Source organism: Equus przewalskii, chromosome 30 (genome assembly GCF_037783145.1).
Source record: "Equus przewalskii isolate Varuska chromosome 30, EquPr2, whole genome shotgun sequence".
Taxonomy (NCBI): domain Eukaryota; kingdom Metazoa; phylum Chordata; class Mammalia; order Perissodactyla; family Equidae; genus Equus; species Equus przewalskii.
In genome coordinates this window covers 15,115,232-15,136,687 of record NC_091860.1, presented here as the reverse complement: position 1 = coordinate 15,136,687, position 21,456 = coordinate 15,115,232, and the positions used below count along the sequence as shown (strand labels likewise).

General features: G+C 36.8%; 1 protein-coding gene across 1 annotated transcript in view; it reads left to right on the top strand.

Moving 5' to 3' along the window:
* Window positions 1–21,456, top strand: part of MALRD1 (MAM and LDL receptor class A domain containing 1) — a 648,353-nt gene that overhangs the window by 436,845 nt on the left and 190,052 nt on the right. The window contains exons 31-32 of the mRNA XM_070600827.1: window positions 961–1,089; window positions 14,887–15,048. Coding sequence (XP_070456928.1) covers window positions 961–1,089; window positions 14,887–15,048 — 291 coding nt within the window. The remainder of the gene's footprint in view (window positions 1–960; window positions 1,090–14,886; window positions 15,049–21,456) is intronic.

Below are 21,456 nucleotides of genomic sequence, written 5' to 3'. Positions count from 1 at the left end.
ATAATAACCTTTGTATCAAAGGAATTGCCGAGCTTTATTTAATTTGTTGAACTTGATAAAAGATAATTTTAGGTCTCTAATGTATATCACCTTGGAGCTGTGAAGTGTTATCATTAGACTTCATATCAGCCGAAATGATATTCAGATATGTGAATTGCTTTGAAAATTCTATGTCAATTCACTTTTGTAAGTCCCCTTTATATGAAATCATTATGTCTTCACTTATTATAACCAACATATGCAAAGCACAAGCTACATATTAGGTACTGTGTTAAGCCCAAGAAAACACATTAAAAACTTCTGTTTCTAAGAGACTTAGAGTCTGAATGGACACACATGTAAACAGTCTTATATGAGGTGGTAAGTGTTTAATATGAGAATGAAAGGTTCCTAGATGACATGAAACAGGGAGGGTCCAACACGGAGCTTGGATGACAAAGAGAAAGGCAAGGCAAAAATAGAAAGAGAAAGAATTTCCTTGCGTCTTGAGATTAAGCAGACCACTAGGAGCGTAAGAGTGAACGGTCAGTGCAGTTAAAGGAAGCAGCCTACATGTTCACATGGAAAAGCGATGAGCAAATGTGAAACCTTCAGTCCGAGGATATAGCTTAACTGCAGGTGTTTATGAGAAGAGTTGCAGAAACTGAGACTGGAAAACTAAGCTGGAACCAAAACAAAAGATTTTTAAGGCCTTGGTTAGGAATTTGGGTTTAGGTAATAGAGAAGGGTCAGCCCTTCACTGATTAAAAGATATTTTGAAAGTACAGTCTTTAAAACTTGCTGAACAATTGGAAGTGGGACTGAGAGAGGAGAGTTGTCTAGAAATCTGCCTTAGACAATGATTAAAATCACTAACTTATTTAATAGGGTATAATCTATAAGACAACTAAAAGAAATGTTAAAATTTAATGAAAATATTATAAAATAATGCTTTTGTTTGTTGTTTTGTTTTTCCTCCAGTGGGAGAGACTTCTGAGATTTGCCCAGAAGCCACTGATTTCTTGTGTGACAACAAAAAGTGCATTGCATCCCAGCTTGTCTGTGACTACAAACCAGACTGCTCTGACAGGTCTGATGAAGCTCACTGTGGTAAGCATATGTGTCTGTTCTAATCCTGCCAGTTGAGCTCAGATTTCCACTTTATTGGAGAGTAACATACTAGCATTGATAACAGAGGAGAAATGTTCTTTTCATGCACTAGAGAAGATTTAGAATAGCCAAAACATTTTCCAACTTCTCTGTGCAAATATTCAAGGGCATCCCTCTCATCTTTTTTATCCTCATACTAAAAACTGCAACAAATCTACAGCAAACCATGTTACAAAAATTTTCCATCATATCATTGTATAGAACTGTGTGTGAAGTCAGAATTAAAATTGTCAGAAACTGTGCTAGCAGTGTGTGTTTCTTCATTGATTTTCATTACTATTTCCATTCCTTTTTCCAAAAAATAGTTGATTTTATAGATGAAGCTATATATGACTGTTTTGAATAAATATTAGTTTAATGATAAATTCTTATCAATTACACTACACTGGAAAAGAGGACTAGATGAGGCACATTGATTTTTTGTTTAACCTTTCATTCGAGTGATTTTTCAAAGTCATACATAAAACCAAGTATGTAATTTTAAGCACATATTTAAATCCAAAGAATTTTTCTTCATGTATCTTTTTTTTTTTTTGCTGGGAAAGATTCACCCTGAGCTAACATCTATTGCCAGTCTTCCTCTATTTTGTATGTGGGCTGCTGCCACAACATGGCAACTGATGAATGGTGTAGGTCCATGCTCAAGAACTGAACCCAGGCTGCTGAAGCAGAGCATGCTGTACTTAACCACTAGGTTACTGGGGCCGGCCCTCATATATCTTACTGAATGCTCATTCATATGGAATCTTAATACCATACAGGCTACCTGTTGCAGTTAGCGTTTGCTGCATAACAAACTACCCTGAAAGTTAGTGGCCTAAACAAGTTTTGTTTTGCTCCCAATCTTGTGGCTCTGTAATTCAGAAAGGAATCAGCTAGGCAGTTTATCTCTGATCCATGTGGCTCAAACAAGTACAGCTGGAATTGGAGGATCACTTCCAAGATGGCTTTGTCCCCTCCATATTTGGCACATTGGTACTCTTTGGTTTCTCTATCTGGCTTGACATAGAATCTCATCCTCCAGGGCAATCCATGTGTCTTGGGCTTTCTATAACACGGCTGTCACAGGATAGTCAGACATCTGGCGTAGGGGATTGGCTTTTACCAAGTGAAGGCTCCAAGAACAAGCATTCCAAGAGCCTCAGGAAAAATAGTAAGATTGAGCCTCAGAAGTTCCAGAATGTCACTCCTGCCTCTTCCTAATGGTCATGCAAATAACAAAGTCTAACCTAGATTCAGAGAGAGAAAGTGACTAGACTCCACCTCTCAATGGGAAAATGGTGCACATACACAGAGAAGGGACACCATACAAGTCATGTTTAAGGTTTTATTTTTAGCTCAATATCATTTTTATTCCTCAGGATCTTATAGTGACAATGCTTCTGATGTGTTAATTTTCTCTTTTTTTGTGTTTATATTTTTTTAAATTCTGGTAGATATGTAGAGACTGTAAAATTTGCCATTTTAATTTTTTGGTTATTTTGCTGAGGAAGATTCACCCTGAGCTAACATCCATTGCCAGTCCTCCTCTTTTTTATTTTCTTTTTGTTGAGGATGATTAGCCCTGAGCTAATGTCTGTGCCAATCTTCCTCCATTTTTTTGTATATGGCACACCTCCAAAGCATGGCTGGTGAGTGGAGTAGGTCCATGCCTGGGATCCAAACCCACCAACCCAGGCTGCTGAAGCAGAGGACACGGAACTTTAACCACTCGGCCAGGGGCTGGGTCCAATCATTTTTAAATGAACAGTTGAGTGGCATTAAGTACATTCACATTGTTGTGCTGCCGTCACCATCATCCATCCCCAGAACTTTTTTTATCTTGCAAAATTAAAACTCTTTAGTCTGATGCAGTCCTGTTTGTTACTTTTTTCTTCTGTTCTCTTGCCCTAGGAGACATGGTGTTTGAAAAGATGTTGCTGAGACCAATGTCAAATAGTGTACTGCGTATATTTTCTTCTAGGAATTTTATGGTTCTGGGTCTTACATTCAAGTATTTAATCCATTTTGAATTAATTTTTGTGTATGGTGTAAAATAATGGCCTACGTTCATTCTTTTGCATGTGGCTCTCCAGTTTTGCCAGCACCATTTATTGAAGAGATTTTCCTTTCTCCATTGTATATTCTTGGGTCCCTTGTCAAAGATTAACTGTCCATAGTTGTGTGGTTTTATTTGTGGGCTTTTGATTCTGTTCTGTTGATCTGTGTGTCTGTCTTTGTGCCAGTACCATGCTGTTTTGATTACTATGGCTTTGTAGTATATTTTGAAGTCAGGGATTGTGATGCCTCCAGCTTTGTTCTTTCTTCTCAGGATTGCTGTAGCTATTCAAGGTCTTTTGTTGTTCCATATAAATTTTAGGATTCTTTGTTCTGTTTCCATGAAGTATGTCACTGGGATTCTGATTGGGATTGCATTGACTCTGTAGATTGCTTTAGGTAGTATAGACATTTTAACTATGTTTATTCTTCCAACCCATAAGCATGGAATATCTTTCCATTTCTTTATGTCATTTCAGTTTCTTTCAATAATTTCTTATAGTTTTCAGTGTATAGGTCTTTCACCTCTTTGATTAAGTTTATTCCTAGATATTTTATTTTTTTGTTTCGATTATAAATTGGATTGTATCCTTGACTTCTCTTTCTGCTAGTTTATTTTTAGTGTATAGAATGCAACTGATTTTTCTAAGCTGATTTTGTACCCTGAAACTGTGTTGTAGTTGTTGATTATTTTAATATTTTTCTGATGGGTTCTTTAGGGTTTTCTATATATAGAATCATGTTGTCTGCAAACAGAGAGAGTTTCACTTCTTCTGTTCCAATTTGCATTCCTTTTATTTCTTTTACTTGCCTAATTACTCTGGCCAAAACCTCCAGTACTATGTTGAATAGGAGTGGTAAGAGTGGGCACTCTTGTCTTGTTCCTGTTCTCGGGACAATTGGCTTTCAGTTTTTTCCCATTGAGTATGATATTGGCTGTAGATTTGTCATATATGGCCTTTACTATGTTGAGGTAATTTCCTTCTATACCCATTTTATAGAGAATTTTTATCATTAATGGATGTTGGATCTTGTCAGATGCTTTCTCTGCATTTATTGAGATGATCATGTGATTCTTATTCCTCATTTTGTTAGTGTGGTTATCACGTTGATTGATTTGCAGATATTGAATCATCCATGTGTCTCTGGAATAAATCCCACTTGATCGTGGTATATGGTCCTTTTAATGTATTTCTGTATCCACTTTGCCAATATTTTGTTGAGGATTTTTAAATCTATGTTCATCAGCAATATTGGCCTGTAATTTTCCTTCTTTGTGTTGTCCTTGTTTGGTTTTGTTATCAGTGTGATGTTGGCTTCATAGAATGAGTTAGGAAGTGTTCTGTCTTCTTCAATTTTTTGGAATACTTTGAGAAGGATAGGTATTAAATCTTCTTTGAATGTTTAGTAGAATTCTCCAGAGAAACCATCTGGTCCTGGACTTTTGGTTTTGGGGAGGTTTTTGATTACTGTTTCAATCTCTTTACTTGTGACTGGTCTATTCAGATTCTCTATTTCTTCTTTTTTTATTGGTTGGTTGATTGGTTGATTAAGAAGATTGGCCCTGAGCTAACATCAGTTGCCAATCTTCCTCTTTTTGCTTGAGGAAGATTGTTGCTGAGCTAACATCTGTGCCAATCTTCCTCTATTTTTGTATGTGTGATGCCACTAGTACATGGCTTTATGAACGGTGTGTAGGTCTGTGTCCAGGATTCAAATCTGCAAACCTTGAACCGCCAAAGCAGAGTGCGTGAAATTAACAGCTATGCCACTTGGCCAGCTCCCTCTCTATTTCTTCTTGATTTGGTTTTGGGAGATTGTATGAGTCTAAGAATTTGTCCATTTCTTCTATGTCATCCAATTTGTTGGCATATAGATTTTCATAGTATTGTTTTATAATCCTTTGTATTTCTGTGGTATCTGTTGTAATTTGTCCTCTTTCATTTCAATTTTTTTTATTTGAGCCTTCTGTCTTCTTTTCTTAGTGAGTCTGGCTAAGGGTTTGTCTATTTTGTTTATCTTCTTAAAGAACCAGCTCTTAGTTTCATTAATCCTTTCTATTGTTCTTTCAGTCTGTATTTCATTTATTTCTGCTCTGATGTTTATTATTTCTCTTCTTCTGCTGACTTTGGGCTTTGTTTGTTCTTCTTTTTCTAGTTCCTTTAAGTGCAATTTAAGAATACTTATTTGAGATTTTTCTTGTTTGTTGAGGTGGGCCTATATTGCTATGAATTTCCCTCCAATGATCACTTTTGCTTCATTCCATAAGAGTTGGTATGTTGTATTTTCATTTTCATTTGTCTATGGGTATTTTTTTAATTTCTCCTTTGATTTCTTCATTGATCCAGTGGTTGTTCAGTAGCATGTTGTTTAGTCTCCACATATTTTTGACTTTCCCAGTTTTTTTCTTGTAGTTCACTTCTAGTTTCATAGCATTGTGGGTGGAAAAGATGCTTGAGATGATTTCAGTCTTCTTAAATGTATTGAGACTTGCCTTGTTTCCCAACATATGGTCTATCTTTGAGAATGATCTGTGTGTACTTGAGAAGACTGCTGTTTTTGTATGGAATGATCTCTATATATCTATTAAATCCATCTGATCAAGTGTTTCCTTTAAATCCAATATTTCCTTGTTGACTTTCTGTCTGGATGATCTGTTCATTGATGTGAGTGAGGTGTTGAAGTTCCCTACTATTATTGTGTTGCTGTTAATTTCTCTCTTTAGGTCTGTTAATACTTACTTTATGTACTTTGGTGCTCCTGTGTTGTGTGCATATATATTCATAAGTGTTATGTCCTCTTAGTAGAATGTCCCTTTTATCATTATATACTGCCCCTCTTTGTCTCTCATTGTCTTTTTTAACTTGAAGTCTGCTTTGTCTGATATAAGTATGGCAATACCTGCTTTCTTTTGTTTGCCATTTGCTTGAAGTATCATCTCTCATCCCTTCACTTTGAGCCTGTTTGTCTTAGAGCTGAGATGTGTTTCCTGGAGGCAGCATACTGTTATGTCTTTTTTTTTTAATCCATCCGGCTGCTCTGTATCTTTTGATTGGATAATTCAATCCATTTACATTTAGAGTGATTATTGATATATGAGGGCTTACTACTGCCATTTTATCTCTTGTTTTCAGTTGTTCTGTTTTCATTGTTTCTCTTCCTTTGTATTTCTGACTGCCATTTCATTTTGGTGGTTTTCTCAGGAGCTTTCTCTCTTTTTATGAATTGTGGTGCTACTCTGATTTTCTGTTTAGTGGTTACCGTGAGGTTTGTATACAAGATCTCATAGATGAAATAGTCCATTTTCTCAAAGCCTCTTATCTCCATTAACCTAAGCAGTTTCCATCTCTTTCCTCTTCTCCTTCTCAGTTATTATTGTCACAAATTATTCTGTTTTGTGTTGTGAGTTTGTGACTAAGTTGAAGTGTTTATAGTTACTTTTGTTGCTTTCCTTCCCTTTATGTTTTAAATTATAGTTGAGTATTTGCTTCCCTATTCTGATAGAGAGCTACAATTTTCTGATTTTCTATTTATCTCCTTGCTCAAAGCTTTGTAGACCTTTGCTTTTTATTTTTAGTATGAGGACATCTTTAATCATTTCTTACAAGGGAAGTCTGGTGGCAAGGTACTCCCTCAACTTTTCTTTGTCTGGGAAAGCTTTTATTTCTCTGTCATATCTGAAGGAACATTTCACTGGATAGAGTTTTCTTGGCTGAAAGTTTTGTCTTTCAGTATTTTGAATATATCATTCCATTCTCTCCTAGCCTGTAATGTTTCTGCTGAGAATTCCTCTGAAAGCCTGATAGGGGTTCCTTTGTAGGTTATTTTCTTCTGTGTTGCTGCCTTTAATATTTTTTTGTCATTGACTTTTGCCAATTTTATTTTTATATGCCTTCGAGAAGGTCTTTTAGCACTGATGTAATTAGACATTCTTTTAGCTTCATGTATTTGTAAATCCAGTTCCTTCCCCAGGTTTGGGTAGTTCTCAGCTATTATTTATTTCAACAAGCTCTCTGTTCCTTTCTCCCCCTCTTCCCTCTGGAATATCTATAATCCTTATGTTGATATTTCTCAAAGCATCCTTTCATTTTTAAAAAATCTTAGCTCTCTCTCCTCCTCTACCTGTAACATTTCTATATTTCTATCCTGTAGCTCACTATTTCTTTCCTCCATAACATCAGCTCTAACTTTTAAGAATTCTAGATTGTTTTTTATTTTATAAATTGTGTTTTCATATCCAGGATTTCTGCTTTTTAAAAAAAAATATATATATATAGTTTCAATCTCTTTGGGGAAGTATTCTTTCTCTCATTAATTTTATTCCTGAGTCCATTGAACTGTCTTTGTGATATTTCTTGTAACTCATCAAGTTTCTTTATGCAGCTATTTTGAATTCTCTGTCATTGCCTTCAGGGTTGGTTTCTGGAGAATTATCATTTTCCTTCTGGTCTGAATTGTTGCTCTAATTTCTTATGGTGCTTGATGAACTACTCTTTTGTTGGTGCATTTATGGTAGTATTAGGTCACAGATTCCATCTGCTACTGCTAGGGGGAATCAAGGGCTGAGTTTCTGATCCCACCCTGTCTGCTGGAAGTTGTGGGGGTACTATGGGTGCTTGTGCCAGCCTGGAGAGTGTTCAGGCATGTGTGTAGACTATGCTTGGTGGGCAGGCTTCCTCACTGGATCTGAGCCAGGGCCACTACTTGGGGCTGCAGGAGCACAGTGGACTCCCTCACTTCTGGGAAAGTGATCAAGAGCAAGCTAAGGACTGCCACTGCCTCTACCTGCTGTTGCTCTGGGGTGCATTCCCACTTTCTGGGTGCAGCAGTACTTTGGGTACTTGCTTGGGCTAGGAATGCATTCACCCCAGCATGTAGATCTGCCCCTGCCTCTTCTTGTGGTCCCAACAGCTACTGTGCTTGTTGAGTGGGGCTTCCTCATGGAGACTGAGCCAGGGCCCCTCCTTGGGGCTACTGGGACATGGTGGGCTCTCCCACCCTCAGGAAAGTGATCACAAGTGGGCCACAGGCTGCCACCACCTCTTCCTACAATCACCCCAGGATGCACTCCCACTTTCGAGGCTCAGTGGTACTATGGTCACTTGCATGGGCTGGGAGTGCACTCACCCCAGTGTGTAGCTCTACCAGTGCCCCTTCTTGCAGTCCCACCAGCCGCTGTGCTCGGTGGGTAGCACTACCTCACAGGGACAGAGCCAGGCCACTCCTCGTGGCCACAGGGGGACAGTGGGCTCCTCCATGCTGGGAAAGCAATCATGAGTGGACTAAGGGCTGCCACCACCTCTTCCTACAGTCACCCCAGGGTGTGTTCCCACTTTCAGGGCACAGCAGTACTATAGGCACTCATGCCAGGCTGTAAAGCATTGGTGCATGTGTACAGGACTGCCAGGGAGGGGCGGGGAGTCCTCACCTATCTTTACGACTTCCTGGAGGGCCAGTAAATCCACCTTCAGATGGATAGCTGTGTGGGTCTCTCAGGCATCCTTTTGTGCTGTGTGGGTTTACTCTGATGGTCAATGAATGTCCACTTAGTTGTAGTTCAAAGGGAGAGAGACAAAGGGAACGACTCACTCTGCCATGTTGCTGACCTCATACCTCTAGCTTTTTGTAAGTGCACCAAAAAATTTATTCTTTGATACTGATTGTAATGAACTGATTTCAATGGAGTTCTAAAACAGGGCTCTGAAACATTTGTGAAATCAACATTTTCCCCTCAAGACATAACTAGTACAGCATTTAATAATCTCTGGTAAAACATCAAAAGTTTGACCAAATTTTTGAAGGTTCCAAGGGAAAAATACTTTGAATTGATTATATTGACATACATCATCCAGTGGGAGGAAAGAACAACTGTCATATGCACATAGACGAGTTATTACCAGTAATAAATTATCTTCCTCTCATTTGAAGATGTAGCTATATTGAAAATATTTATATCAAAATTGTACTCTTCCATTTATTCCTATTCCTGGTATGGGCTAGCAACAACTTCCTAAACATTGGATATATAAAAATGAACAAGACATTGTCTTAGGCTTTAAAATTTTACTTTCTACTGTGGAAAAAAAACTAAGGAGAAAAATGTATTAAAATATAATATTCTTTGGTTTTTTAAATAGTCGTTAGTAAATGAAAAGATTCCTGGTTAATTTTAAAATATACAAAGAGCTATCATAAGAAGCATAACATGTGTCTGTGTGTACATCTGCATATTCATTTTAAAAATATGCTTAGGAAACATTAAAAGATATATAGACATTTTGGTTTTTCAAGTGTGAACGCTGCCTGTGTTCTTTTTGCTTCACTCGTTTTTCTTCTCCAACCACCTTATATGATTTTTATTTTTCCCACAGCTATTTGAGGTATTGGTGTAAAAATACACAAAAACAGTTTTGATTTTCACAAACTGAATTCAGTTACATACTCGTGTCTGTCAGTGTTACCCACAACTTTGATGGACAACTGCAAGAAGTATTTGAATTTATTAAAATACAAGCATTATGTCGACAAGTGAAATAGTCACTTTTTTTGAAACTTCTTGATAGACTTTGTTCATATCCGAAAGGAACACTGCACAGCACACATAGATACACAGGTGATGTTGATTCTGCGAATTGACTTCATCAATATTATTGATGGTTGTTCGGATACACTGCAGGCACCAGGGCTGGATTCCTGCAGTCAGATAATCTATTGTGGGTACGGAATAAATTGCAACCTTTTCAAAATGACCTTTGGAGAAATATAAGTAAAGAATTGACCTTTGGGTTTATCAAAATGAAGTCTTCATTTTAACTTTGACCCTCACTTGTTTGGCAATTATTTAACTTCTCAGAGACTCACTTTCCTCGTCTATATTGTAGATATAATAACACCCATCCTATAGAGTGCTTTGAGAATTAAATGAAACGATGTAAAGGTTATATTTGTTCAGTCTTCTGGGATTAATAATGTTAGTTTCTTCCATTTCGTATTTTTATATTTTGTTGAAAGTTTTAGTCATGGTGAATGTCTTTTTTACACGTCCTTTATATTATCAGAAAATAAATGCAGCTATTCCTTATGACTAAATTTTTGCTGTAGGTGATGAACAAAGATAAAATTTTCTTTTGCATCTCTGCTTCCTGTTGCAAAAATGCAAGGTTTATAATAAATGAGATCAATTCCTTTTGGAAACAGTTAAATTAGAAAATGTGCTCTCTTCTTTCACGGAAGGAAATTATTACCTAGAACATATATTGTGTGCTTTGTATTCTAGGCGAGGGATGTATAGCACTTGGGTAGGTACTTTCTCTCCCTCCCCTTACAACCAGTGACAAACATCATTCAGTATGTCATTCTTTTCCACTTACCCAGATCCTTCAAAATCCTTTTCAATGCAGCACTCCAAGAAGTCATTTCACAATGAGGAGAAACTATTTACTACTCCTGTGTTATGCATTATGGAATGGCAAAATAAGGTGGATATGTGGATATGAGGAATTATAAATAACTAATTGTGGAACCATCTCTTAAAGACTACATTAGTTGATCAATATTTACACTGACCCTGCAACTACATGGCTGAATGTTATACCACTGGGAAAATGTCAGTTGTTTAAAAGAGTGTTAGTGATACTTGAAATCCATTCAAGGGATCATGATAAAGATCACAATTTGGAAAATATTATTTCTAAAACAATAACCGTCTTGAAAATACTGATACATATTCATCTTCAAGAAATATTACAAAGTCTTCATATCATCCATCAATCAATAATTATGTGTGGAACCACTTATGGTATATATAATGCAGTTCAATTATAATACCTGATGATGTTAAAATGTTTATAGTAATTCAATGGTAAATAACAATTAAGATGACAATGCAAAATAAAGACGTAATGGATTTCTAAAGATGAATGGATTTCATATTTCTAAATAGTGGTAACAACTATAATTGCTGTTAAGTGCCATAAAATACACAGACACATAGACTCTGAGAACTGAGGTGGTCTGGAAAGGGAGAGATAGGACGTGAATTGGACATTCAAACAAGAGTATGATTTGCTAGATAGAATGGAGAAGATTATATTAAGATACTTGTAGCAGAAATTCCAACCTCGACCAGTTTAGACAGCATAATAGTCATTGTTAGTTGCCTATCCATTTTTTTTTTTTTGCTCCTTAAAAACAGATCTCCAGTTTTATTTAGGGAAACATTGTGACCAACTACAAATACTCCCTTCTCCAAACTTCCTTGTAGCCACCAAAGACCAATGAGGTATATGTGGAAATTTTGAGAAAGTATCTCTTTCAGAAAAAATACGCACCAGGATAAAAAAAAAAGCTATTTTTTCCTTTCCTCTTCCCATTTCTTTCAATGCCTTGAATATTTGTGATACTGGGAAGTACAGAGGTCATCTTGCAACAGTGAATGAGCATGAGGATGACAAGATAACAGAAGGGAAAGATGGACAGTATGTGCTTCACAACCACACATTGTAGTTGAACCACAAGGCCAGCCTTAAACTGACAACTTCCTGACATTGTTAATTGAGATAAATTAATTCCTGTCTGTTTAAGCTACTATTATTTGGGTTTTCAGTTACTTGAAACCAAAGACATCTCTAACAGATACAGACAATAAGGAAAACATATTATCTCAAATAGCAAGAAGTCCAAAAGCAAGGGAGCTCTAGTCTTGGTTAATTTATTAACTTTTGTCATAAAAAGTATAGAACTGTATAGACCTCTTCCTTCTTTATGCTCTGCCGTCTTCAGATAACTGACTTTCTTATAAAATCAGCTCCTCATATAATTTCTTCAGTCCCATACATCGTATCTTTGCAATGATATCCTGGAGAAAGTACAAATAGATTTTCTTCTTTTCGGTTTGTTTTTAAGAACAAGGAAAACTTTTTCTGGGTGCCTTTTTCCCAGTAAGTCTTATTGTCTAGAATTGCATCCCAAGACCTATGTCTAAACTAATCAAGACAAGAACAGAGAGAACATTGCTTCACAATTGCTTAGATAAACCATGAGCCACCCCTGGAGCTGAGGAGGAGGCTCTTTCACCCTTGAAATATGCGTCTGAGTGAAAGAAGGTAAATACTCAGATAAAATTGCAGTTCTGTCCTAAACAAGAGAGGGAAGGAATGACTGACAAATGAGCATCCACCCACTAGAGAAACATTAGAAAAGAGAGAGAAGTACTCCTAAATATAAAAGTTGAAAAAAGTCAGTTTTTATTCAAGAGATAATTCTCCAAAAAATTTTGGTTGGAGTAGAGACAATCTTGAAGGTGAGACCAATTTTAGCCTAAAAAACACTTTGCATCAAAGGAAATTGTATTGTATACAAGTCCAGAGATTTTGGAGAGTATTTTCAAACAATGTGCACACCTGAATATTTTGAGCAAGAGAAATAATGCAAGGGCAATCTTAAAGATGATTAATGTGATTTGGGTTTGTAAGATTGATAGGATGAAGGCTACACTGAAAAAGAGACTTAAAATAAACCAGAGTCTTGAACCAATGGATCTGGAACAGGGGCTATGGAAGTGCAAAGAAGGGAGTGAATTAAACAAGTTTTCAAAGGGAGAATCTACAGATATTGGTGATAGATTGGATATGGAAATGAAGAATGTAGGATCAAAGGTAACACCAAAGCTTGAATTTTTAAAAAGAAAGAGAAGATTGATGCTATGAAATCAATCAATAATCTCGAGAGAAGAGCACATTTGGAGAGGTGAATGATGAGTTTGTTCTAGGAATGCTGTTTTGAGATGACGGTTGCATATTCCAAGTGGAATGTTTAGCAAACATTTGAAGATAAACCTTGCATTTCATGGTGGCTGTAGATTTGTAGGTCTTCTGCTTAAAAGTGTGAAAGGTCATGGAAAGGATGAGTGAAATTATATACAGTGAGAAATTTAAGCAAATAAATATATGTTTATGTTTTAAATCAAGAGGGGCATCCTGGCTATTTCTGCAGGTTATAAGAAAGGAGTTAGGAGAAAATGTGAGATTGAAGAATGTGGAAAAGTTGTGTAACTTTGAAATAAATGAAGGCATGGAATCTAAGAACAGTGTTTGATAAGGAGTCAAGATCATAAATGAGATTAGCCCTAGAAAAGGGAAAAGGAACAGTGGACATAATTTGAGGTAGAGAGAATGAAATATAAGAGAATTTATCCTGATTGTATAGATATCTTTACTGTCAAAGATAAAGTCATATGTTAAATAAGATGGAACAAGAGGGACAAGGGTGATCACAGAGAATGGAAAAGGATGTAGAATAATTATTGTAGGGCCTGTGTGTCAGGGAGCCAGTTACATGGAAATAGAATAGTGCAGAACCTGGATGTGACGTCATTCTAAAGAACACATAATGGCTGTCTTGAACGTATTCTGGAAGGTTCTGCATGTTTGCAGTTGTTTTAACTGAACACCTGGGGAACTGAATTTCTCACTTTTATCCATATTGCACAGCATAATATAAACCTATCTATAATACTGTCATGATAAGCATAAAAAAGGATGTACAGAGCCCATAAATAAGCATATAAAAATCAATGCATTATAGGTCACGTAGAATGAATAAAAGAAATGTACATAATTAAAAATGATTACAGTTTTTAGGGATAAGATGCAATCATGCATAAGAAATTAAATGTTGATCTTTTATGGAAATACTCTTAGGGAGCCAGAAAATTTTCTATAAAAATATTAAAGCTTTGTTTGCTCTATGTTTGGCATCCATTTTAACAGCAAGTTTTTCTTCTGATGAAGTTTCTATATGCTAATATTAGTTTTACGTTAAGAAAAAGTTATGAGCCGGAAACCAACTGGAGAAGAAATGTTAAAAACAACACAAACTTTATCTTTCTAGAAAGAAATGACAATCTTGGTTGATTCATACTGATTAAATCACCCAATAATTCATTCTGTCTGCACAACACAGTCAATTTTTACAGTGAATGCTCAAAAATAATAACTGCTGTGCAAAAAAAAATTAAAGAAAAATGCAAACAGATATCAGGGTGTAATGATGGCAGTTTTCACTGATGACTCGGTAGTAGACATTCAGCTATTATCTAGTAATGTTTCTCATTGTAAATAACTTAATTTCTAATGAGTTGTCAATCAATACTTTTAGAAGACTTCTTTCATTATTTAGCAACTAGCTCTGAAATGTTGCACATGGGTGATTAGTGTGTATGCCGAGAGGGTTTGTGTCCTGTATGGTTTGCTTCTTCTAAAGGCATCTTTTCTTTAATGACTTTGCCTCCCTAATGGTCTATGCTGTTCAAACACCAGCCTGAACAGAGGGACTGAGTTAAACATCCAGACAACTGAAGCTGTTGACTTATTTGACCTGAATTATCTGTATTCATAATGTTATATTCATTGTTCATGTGTAGACATAGTTTTATCTATCACCTATAAATATTATTAGTCAATCCATATAACTCCTTAATGTATAAATGACAATATTTATGCACTTCTTCTAGACATTATGATAAAAAAAGCTACAACGTACAAGTGATATTACCAATGAGTGCAAATGTCCTGGTTCTTTAAATTTATTAATAAATAATTAGAATATGCAAATACTAATTTTAAACAACCGCACGTGAAGTGTAATATCAAGTGCAATATACATTTCCAGAACTTTCTATTAATATTTTTGTTTCCTTAGGCCAGTATACAAGCACAACAGGAAGCTGCAATTTTGAAACAACTACAGGAAACTGGACCACAGCCTGTAATCTTACTCAAGACTCGCAAGATGACTTAGACTGGGCCATTGGCAGCAGAATTCCTACTGAAGCATTGAGTGCAGACTCTGATCACACACCAGGTAAATCTAATAAAGATACCCAGACCAGGTAATCCACTGTGCTGGAAATATGCTTTAACTTTTTGAGTGAATATCAGAGTGCATGCTTATGTCTGTGTGTGGGGACTGCACAATAGGCTTTATAAAAAGAGAGTTAGTCCCTTCTGTTTTAACCCCTGAATTATTGCATAGACCCAGAACTGACATTGTTATCTGGAAATCCATGACTCATATTTTAAGTGACTCACAGATTGTATTTCCTCTACTCTAAAGATGTCTTTAAAGTCCCCAATCAGGGCAGGAACAAGTAGGGGGCATTCAGATTAATGTGTGCAATAGGCAAAGGTATACTATTAGCAATGATAAGAGTTCTCATGATGCCACAATGCCCAGTAGCTGGCCACCAATTTCATTCCAGTCCCTCTGAAGTGCAGGGGCAAGGACAGAAGGGAGAGTCGTGATGGAAATCAACATCAACAAAGTCTTGACAAGTTTTGCTTCCTACCCGGTGATTTAAGATTAACATAATCTTTCATGATTTTGCAGTTAATAGAGTGAGAGTATAGGTAAGCTTGTAATCTTACTTGCTTTTGCCCTGAAGTCTTGCCTACTCAGCACTTTTCTTTTCTTAGGAATCTAAGTTTTCCTAGGGATAAAAAAATATCTTGTTTTAGAGATAACTTTTCTTAGGGATAAACTTTTCCTAGGGATAAAAAAGAATCTAAGATATTCATGATGGTTAATTATATGTGTCCAGTTGGAAGGTGTTTTTGGATGAGGTTAACATTTAAATTGGTGAACTTTGAGCAGACTGCCCCCCATAATGTGAGTGGGCCTCATCCAATCGGTTGATGGCTTCAATAGAACAGAACAGACTGACCTCCAAAGCAGGAGGTAATTCCCCAACAGATTGTCTTCAGACTTCATCTGCACCATTGGCTCTCCTAGCTTTCCAGCCTGCTAGCCTACGCAGCAGAATTTGGGCTTGCCAGCCTCCATAATCACATGAGTCAATTCCTTATAATAAATATCTTTCCGTATTTATCCACATCCTATTAGTTCTGTTTCTCTGGAGAACCCTAACTACTACAATATTACTCAAAACAATGGAAGCATAGGCACAATGAAAAAAGGACAAGATTATATGGAATTAAAATGACTTTTCATAGGAAAAGTATACAAGATTGGCTCAGTCATTTGATGACTAGTGAAAAGAAAACAATACTTTTATTATTTGTATATTCCAGGCAGATTGAAAATGTCGTGATGTTCAATGACAGAGTGGATGTGGTTCTTATTTTAAAGTTTTTCCCTCATTCATCTTCAAATTGAAGCAGTTCTATTCTTTTTGAGCAGTGAAGTTGTATTTTCTCTTTTGTTCCCCAGGTTATTTTTTTCCTTAAAAAACATGAAGTTAGTATACACTAGATTATGGGTTAATAGAACAGGGTAGAAAATCAAGACCCTGAGGTCAGTAATTGGGAGGATCTAATATATAAAAAGGAAAAAGACAGGAATAGATTTTCAAAAGCCACCTGTACCTGGCTGAGAGATGGAGTTAGGAGGCAGGAAAGGATACTCATCCATGGTTATAGGAAATATTCCATTTTGGAAAGCATTCTGGCCATAAGAAATAAAAAGGCCAACACATAAGCAAGTATGTATAAGGATATTTACTTCAGCATTTTATGTAGTTGAAAGAAATGGAAAATAAAATGAATGCCCATCATTCATACAATCACTTATTTGTTCTTTCGTTTATTTGTTTACTGAATGCCAGGCACTGTTCTTGTCCTGGGAACACATCAGTGAATAAAACAGACAAAAGTTGTTGCCACAGTGGAGTTCACATTCTACAAGGAGGTGAAAGATCATGAGTAAACACAATCAGTAAATAGGTTATATGGCCTATTAGAAGTTGAGGGGAAATAAAGAAAAGAGTAGAGTAGGTAGGATTGGGAAAGCCAATGGATGGGTGTGTACGTTGGAGTTGGGGCAGGATTGCAATTTAAATAGGTTGATCAAAATAGGCTTTGTTGAGAAAATGCCATTCGAAAAAGACTTGAAGGAGGTAAGGGAGTGAGTCATGTGGCTACCTAAGGAAAGAGTGTTCCAGCCAGAGGGACGGCCAGTGTCAAATGCTGTGGATTAATTGCTGTGGAGTTGTCCTGTGCACTGTAGGAGGTTTGGCAGAATCCTGCTAGATGCCAGTAGCACTCCTCTCCCTAGTTTTGACAGCTTAAAATGTCTTTAGAAATTGCCAACTATCCCCTGAGTGATAGTTAAGAACCTAGAAGAACAGCCTTGAGTCCGCTGTAACTTGCTAAATCCACAGTAATACAATATTATGCAGCCACGAAAAAGACAGTTTAGTGCTATACAGTTGATTTGTAGGGATTTCCAAAAGATATTGTTCAAGGAGTTAAGCAATATGCAAAATGAGTATATAGTATGATCCAACTTTTCTAAAACAAAGAACGACTAATGCCCCCTTATTTGTGCATATGAATAAATCTGTACGTAGATATGTATATGAAGAACTATATGAGAATGAGGAAAGGATGTAAATGATACATACTCGTTTATTAATATGCATTATTTGGATGGGTGATAAGGTCAGAGCAGAGGAGAGGGAGAATAAATCCAAAAAGAAAAAGAAAAAGAAAATAAGTAACTAAAAACAGGAATTGCACCTCAAAAGAAAATCTAACATACGTGATGGTAGCACATTTATGTGTTTGTGGAAGATATGGTGGATATTTTCAAGTTTTACCACTTAAAAAGCATAAACTAATCCTTTTCACTCTTTTAATATTTATTTTTTTTCAATATTTCTTTTCATCAGTTTTACATTACTAAGGATTACCGCTTTTTCTAAAATATTTAAAATACAGATAAACAAAAAGAAAAACTTCTCTAGTAGTCTGAGTAGTACAAGCAATATAACCATCTATAAGCTCTGTATTTGTGTATTCTGCCATTCTTTTTTAACAGAAATATTTTCAAATAAAAATGGGTTTCTACTTGATTTAGTAATTTAGAAAATATAATGTGAACAAGTTTATATGTTACAAAATATTTTTGGCAACACAATTTTAATTGGAGCATAGTATTCTATTTTTTGGATGTATCATAATTTGCAAAATTATCTAATGGCAAACTCTTGAATTATTTCATAATGCTTTCACTGTAATAAACATCACAACAATGAATACACATTTAGATGAAACTTTTTTTAACCTTTATGATAATTCCTGAGGATAAATATATGTTTTTCTTCCTTGGGAAATTATGAGAAATAAGCCAATTTTCGCTTTTGCTACTAAGATCCAGGAAGTAACATCTAGATACAAATGCCTGTGAGCTCTTTAGATAACACCTGCAGCCATCTTTCCTTATCTTAAGACGGCATTTGAAACCCACAGAGCAGGTCTGCTAGTACAGTCTTACTGATGGTACAAAAAGTGCTGTAGGCTCAGTTTAGGAAAAGATAAAAGTATTTCTCAAGGGACATGAGAAAGGTCCAGGCATTGTTCAAAAAGACAAACAGGAGTGATCAATTGACATCTTTTAATGGAACAATTAAAGACTACTAATGACAGTATTTATTTTCTTTTTTGAACTTTTATAGCTTGTGTAAGTTCATTAAAGACCACATGAACAGTTTCCAATCTGGTTATTTATGCAATATTGTATACAAGTGATGTTGTCCAAAGATAATGAAAAGTAATCATTCTGACAGGATACTTTATTCTCTTCCCTGTGAATCACTGTTTGAGACAGTATATTTTTACAGAGTGCTGTCTTCAAAGCAGCCTGATTATATCATCCTTGATACACTGAAATGGCTCACTGAACTCGTTTAGCATCTCGGAGACAATGGGCTGCTAAGTAAATTGTAAGGACATTAATTAATTTTGACCCTCTGGGAGAAACAAAATTCTTTATGAGAAGGCCAACAGATTCAAACAGCCTTCGGTCTGTTTCTAAGCATCACAACATCGCTGTTAATTAAAGTTGTATTTATGGTTCTTTTCACTTCTTGTTACCGAGATGAAGAATCAGATACATAAAGAAGACATTTTCAATGCCCATCACAGGCCTATTTATGAGTCCTTTTGGAGTCATTGGCGAAGTTTTAGAGAGAAACTACAAACATTAATCCACTTTCTAGTCTGCACATGAATAGTGTTTAGACTTAGTGTATATGGGATTTAATGGCAAAGTGATGTTTGCATGACATGAATTAACGAAGGTATAATGCAGAAGGCCGCTCCTCTTTTCGTAACTTTATCTGCTTTTTAATGGTATCATTGACCATCTCCACAATTACACTACAAACTCCAGTAGGGCAGGAGTCACATCTTTTGCTATTTTTATATTCCCTCTAGCATTTAAAATTGCTAGTTCTTGATAAATACTTGTGGAGTCTTGTGTTCTTGGATATGTCTCCTTCTGTATTCTAACAGCAAAGTCTTTTGGATTAATTAGCACAACAAGCATTTCCTGAGTGCCTTAAATTCCACACGCAATGTGTTTGGAACTGAGAGTGTGAATTAACTAGATGTTTGTAAAGTAACTGGAATGGAATATGCTGCCTGATATAACCCACATGCTTATGATTGTGCAATTCTGTATTTACAACCCAAGGTCAAAAAATACCTCCAAATGATCTGAAGGATTCTAATGCACTAGTGTGTGTAATAGCAGTTTAAAGCATTAAGTGTTCAACAAATGTAACATGCTTGATACTTGGTTGACAGAACCTTACAGGCTAGGCAGATGATAACTGTACTTCCCGGTTGGGCAGACAGGACACATATTATTATTACTACGTTAGAGATGAGGAACAAAGGAACCTAAATGACTTCTCTAAGCCTGTATAGTAAGTAACAAAACCTGAACTGAACCCCTGGTGTATACACCCTAATCCAAGGCCTTTTCCAGGACATCACTATAGCGTGCTCCGTCTTCATATACAGCTCTGCCTGAATCTCCTTAAGTGCATATTTAGGACCATTTGACCTCTGTTTCATTCTAGGTTATATCACCCTCTCACCCTGGTCTCTGATAGAGGGAGACCCTCATATATTCATTTGCCTGGAAGTGTTGGGGTTTGGGCAGAAATATGGAGTTAGATATATAAAAGGCAGCCCTCCCTCACGTGTTTACCAGACCACTCTCTCTGATCTTATTCACACAGTCATGAACACACACACACACACATGCAGAAAGAGATAATAACTGTACTGTAACACATTTTAAACATTCCAATCATTGGACCAGAAACTTGTGAGATAGTCCAGAAGGAGAAAAAAAAGCAGGTGAGGTCAGAATGAATGGTGTAAAAGCAGCAGAAATCTCAGCCCAGGGAAAGTTGATTCACGGTAGATTTTCCCTTGGAAGCTACACAGACATTCTAAGATCAAAGTCAGAAATACCATATGGACTGAATTGAGTCCCCCAAAATTCAGATGTTGATGCCCTTAGCCCCCAGTGTGACTGCATTTGAAATTAGGGCCTTTAAAGAGGTAATTAAGGTTAAATGAGGTCATAAGGGTGGTGCCCCAATCCAATAGGACTAGTGTCCTTATAAGAAGGGGACGAGACACCAGGCATGTGCACACACAAAGGAAAGGCCATGTGAGTCTTTTATTTTTTTTTTTTTTTTTTTGCTCAAGAAAGGCTGAAAAATGGGGAGCAATTGACAAAGTTCTCGGGGTGCCTGCCTGATTGGCCTAAATGGGATTGATGGAAAACAGACAGCCTCCAAGGACAGGGGTGGGGGCCCTGCTTTATGCTGATTGGTGGCTGAGGGACTCCTAGACAGCAAGAGGAAAGCTGTCTGCAAGCCAGGGAGAGATGCCTCAACAGAACCCAACCCTGCCACCACCTCACTCTGGGACTTCCAGCTTCCAGAACTGTGAGAAATAACTTTCTGTGGATTAAGCCACTCAGCCTGTGGCATTTTGTTATGGCATCCCAAGCTGCCTAATACAAATGCCAAGAAAGGTTATGAAGAATTCTGCAGAGGAACTCACTGAGAAACAGCACTCAACACCTGGGGTCATGGAGAACTTGACCCCCCCCCCCTCCTTGTGTTTCCCTCCCATGACCGCTGCTCCCAAGCGCAACTGCTCACAGAAGTGGTTCTTTCCTCTCAGGATAAAATCAGACAACTGCTGTCTAAAGAAAATTGGACATCTGCCTGGGAAGGGATTATCATGAGATAATCACAGGCTGAAAAAGAGGCAAAGTCATGCTTGGGATTACACAGGATTAACCCCAGAGGTTTGCAGGGAGATGTAAAGAAAGACAAATCCACCCAAGAATAAAGACTTAGATCATTGCAGTTTGCCTGCCTGCCCACCCCTTGGCCTAACAACCAAGAAGAGTGGTTCTTAAACTTGGCTATATATCGGAATCATC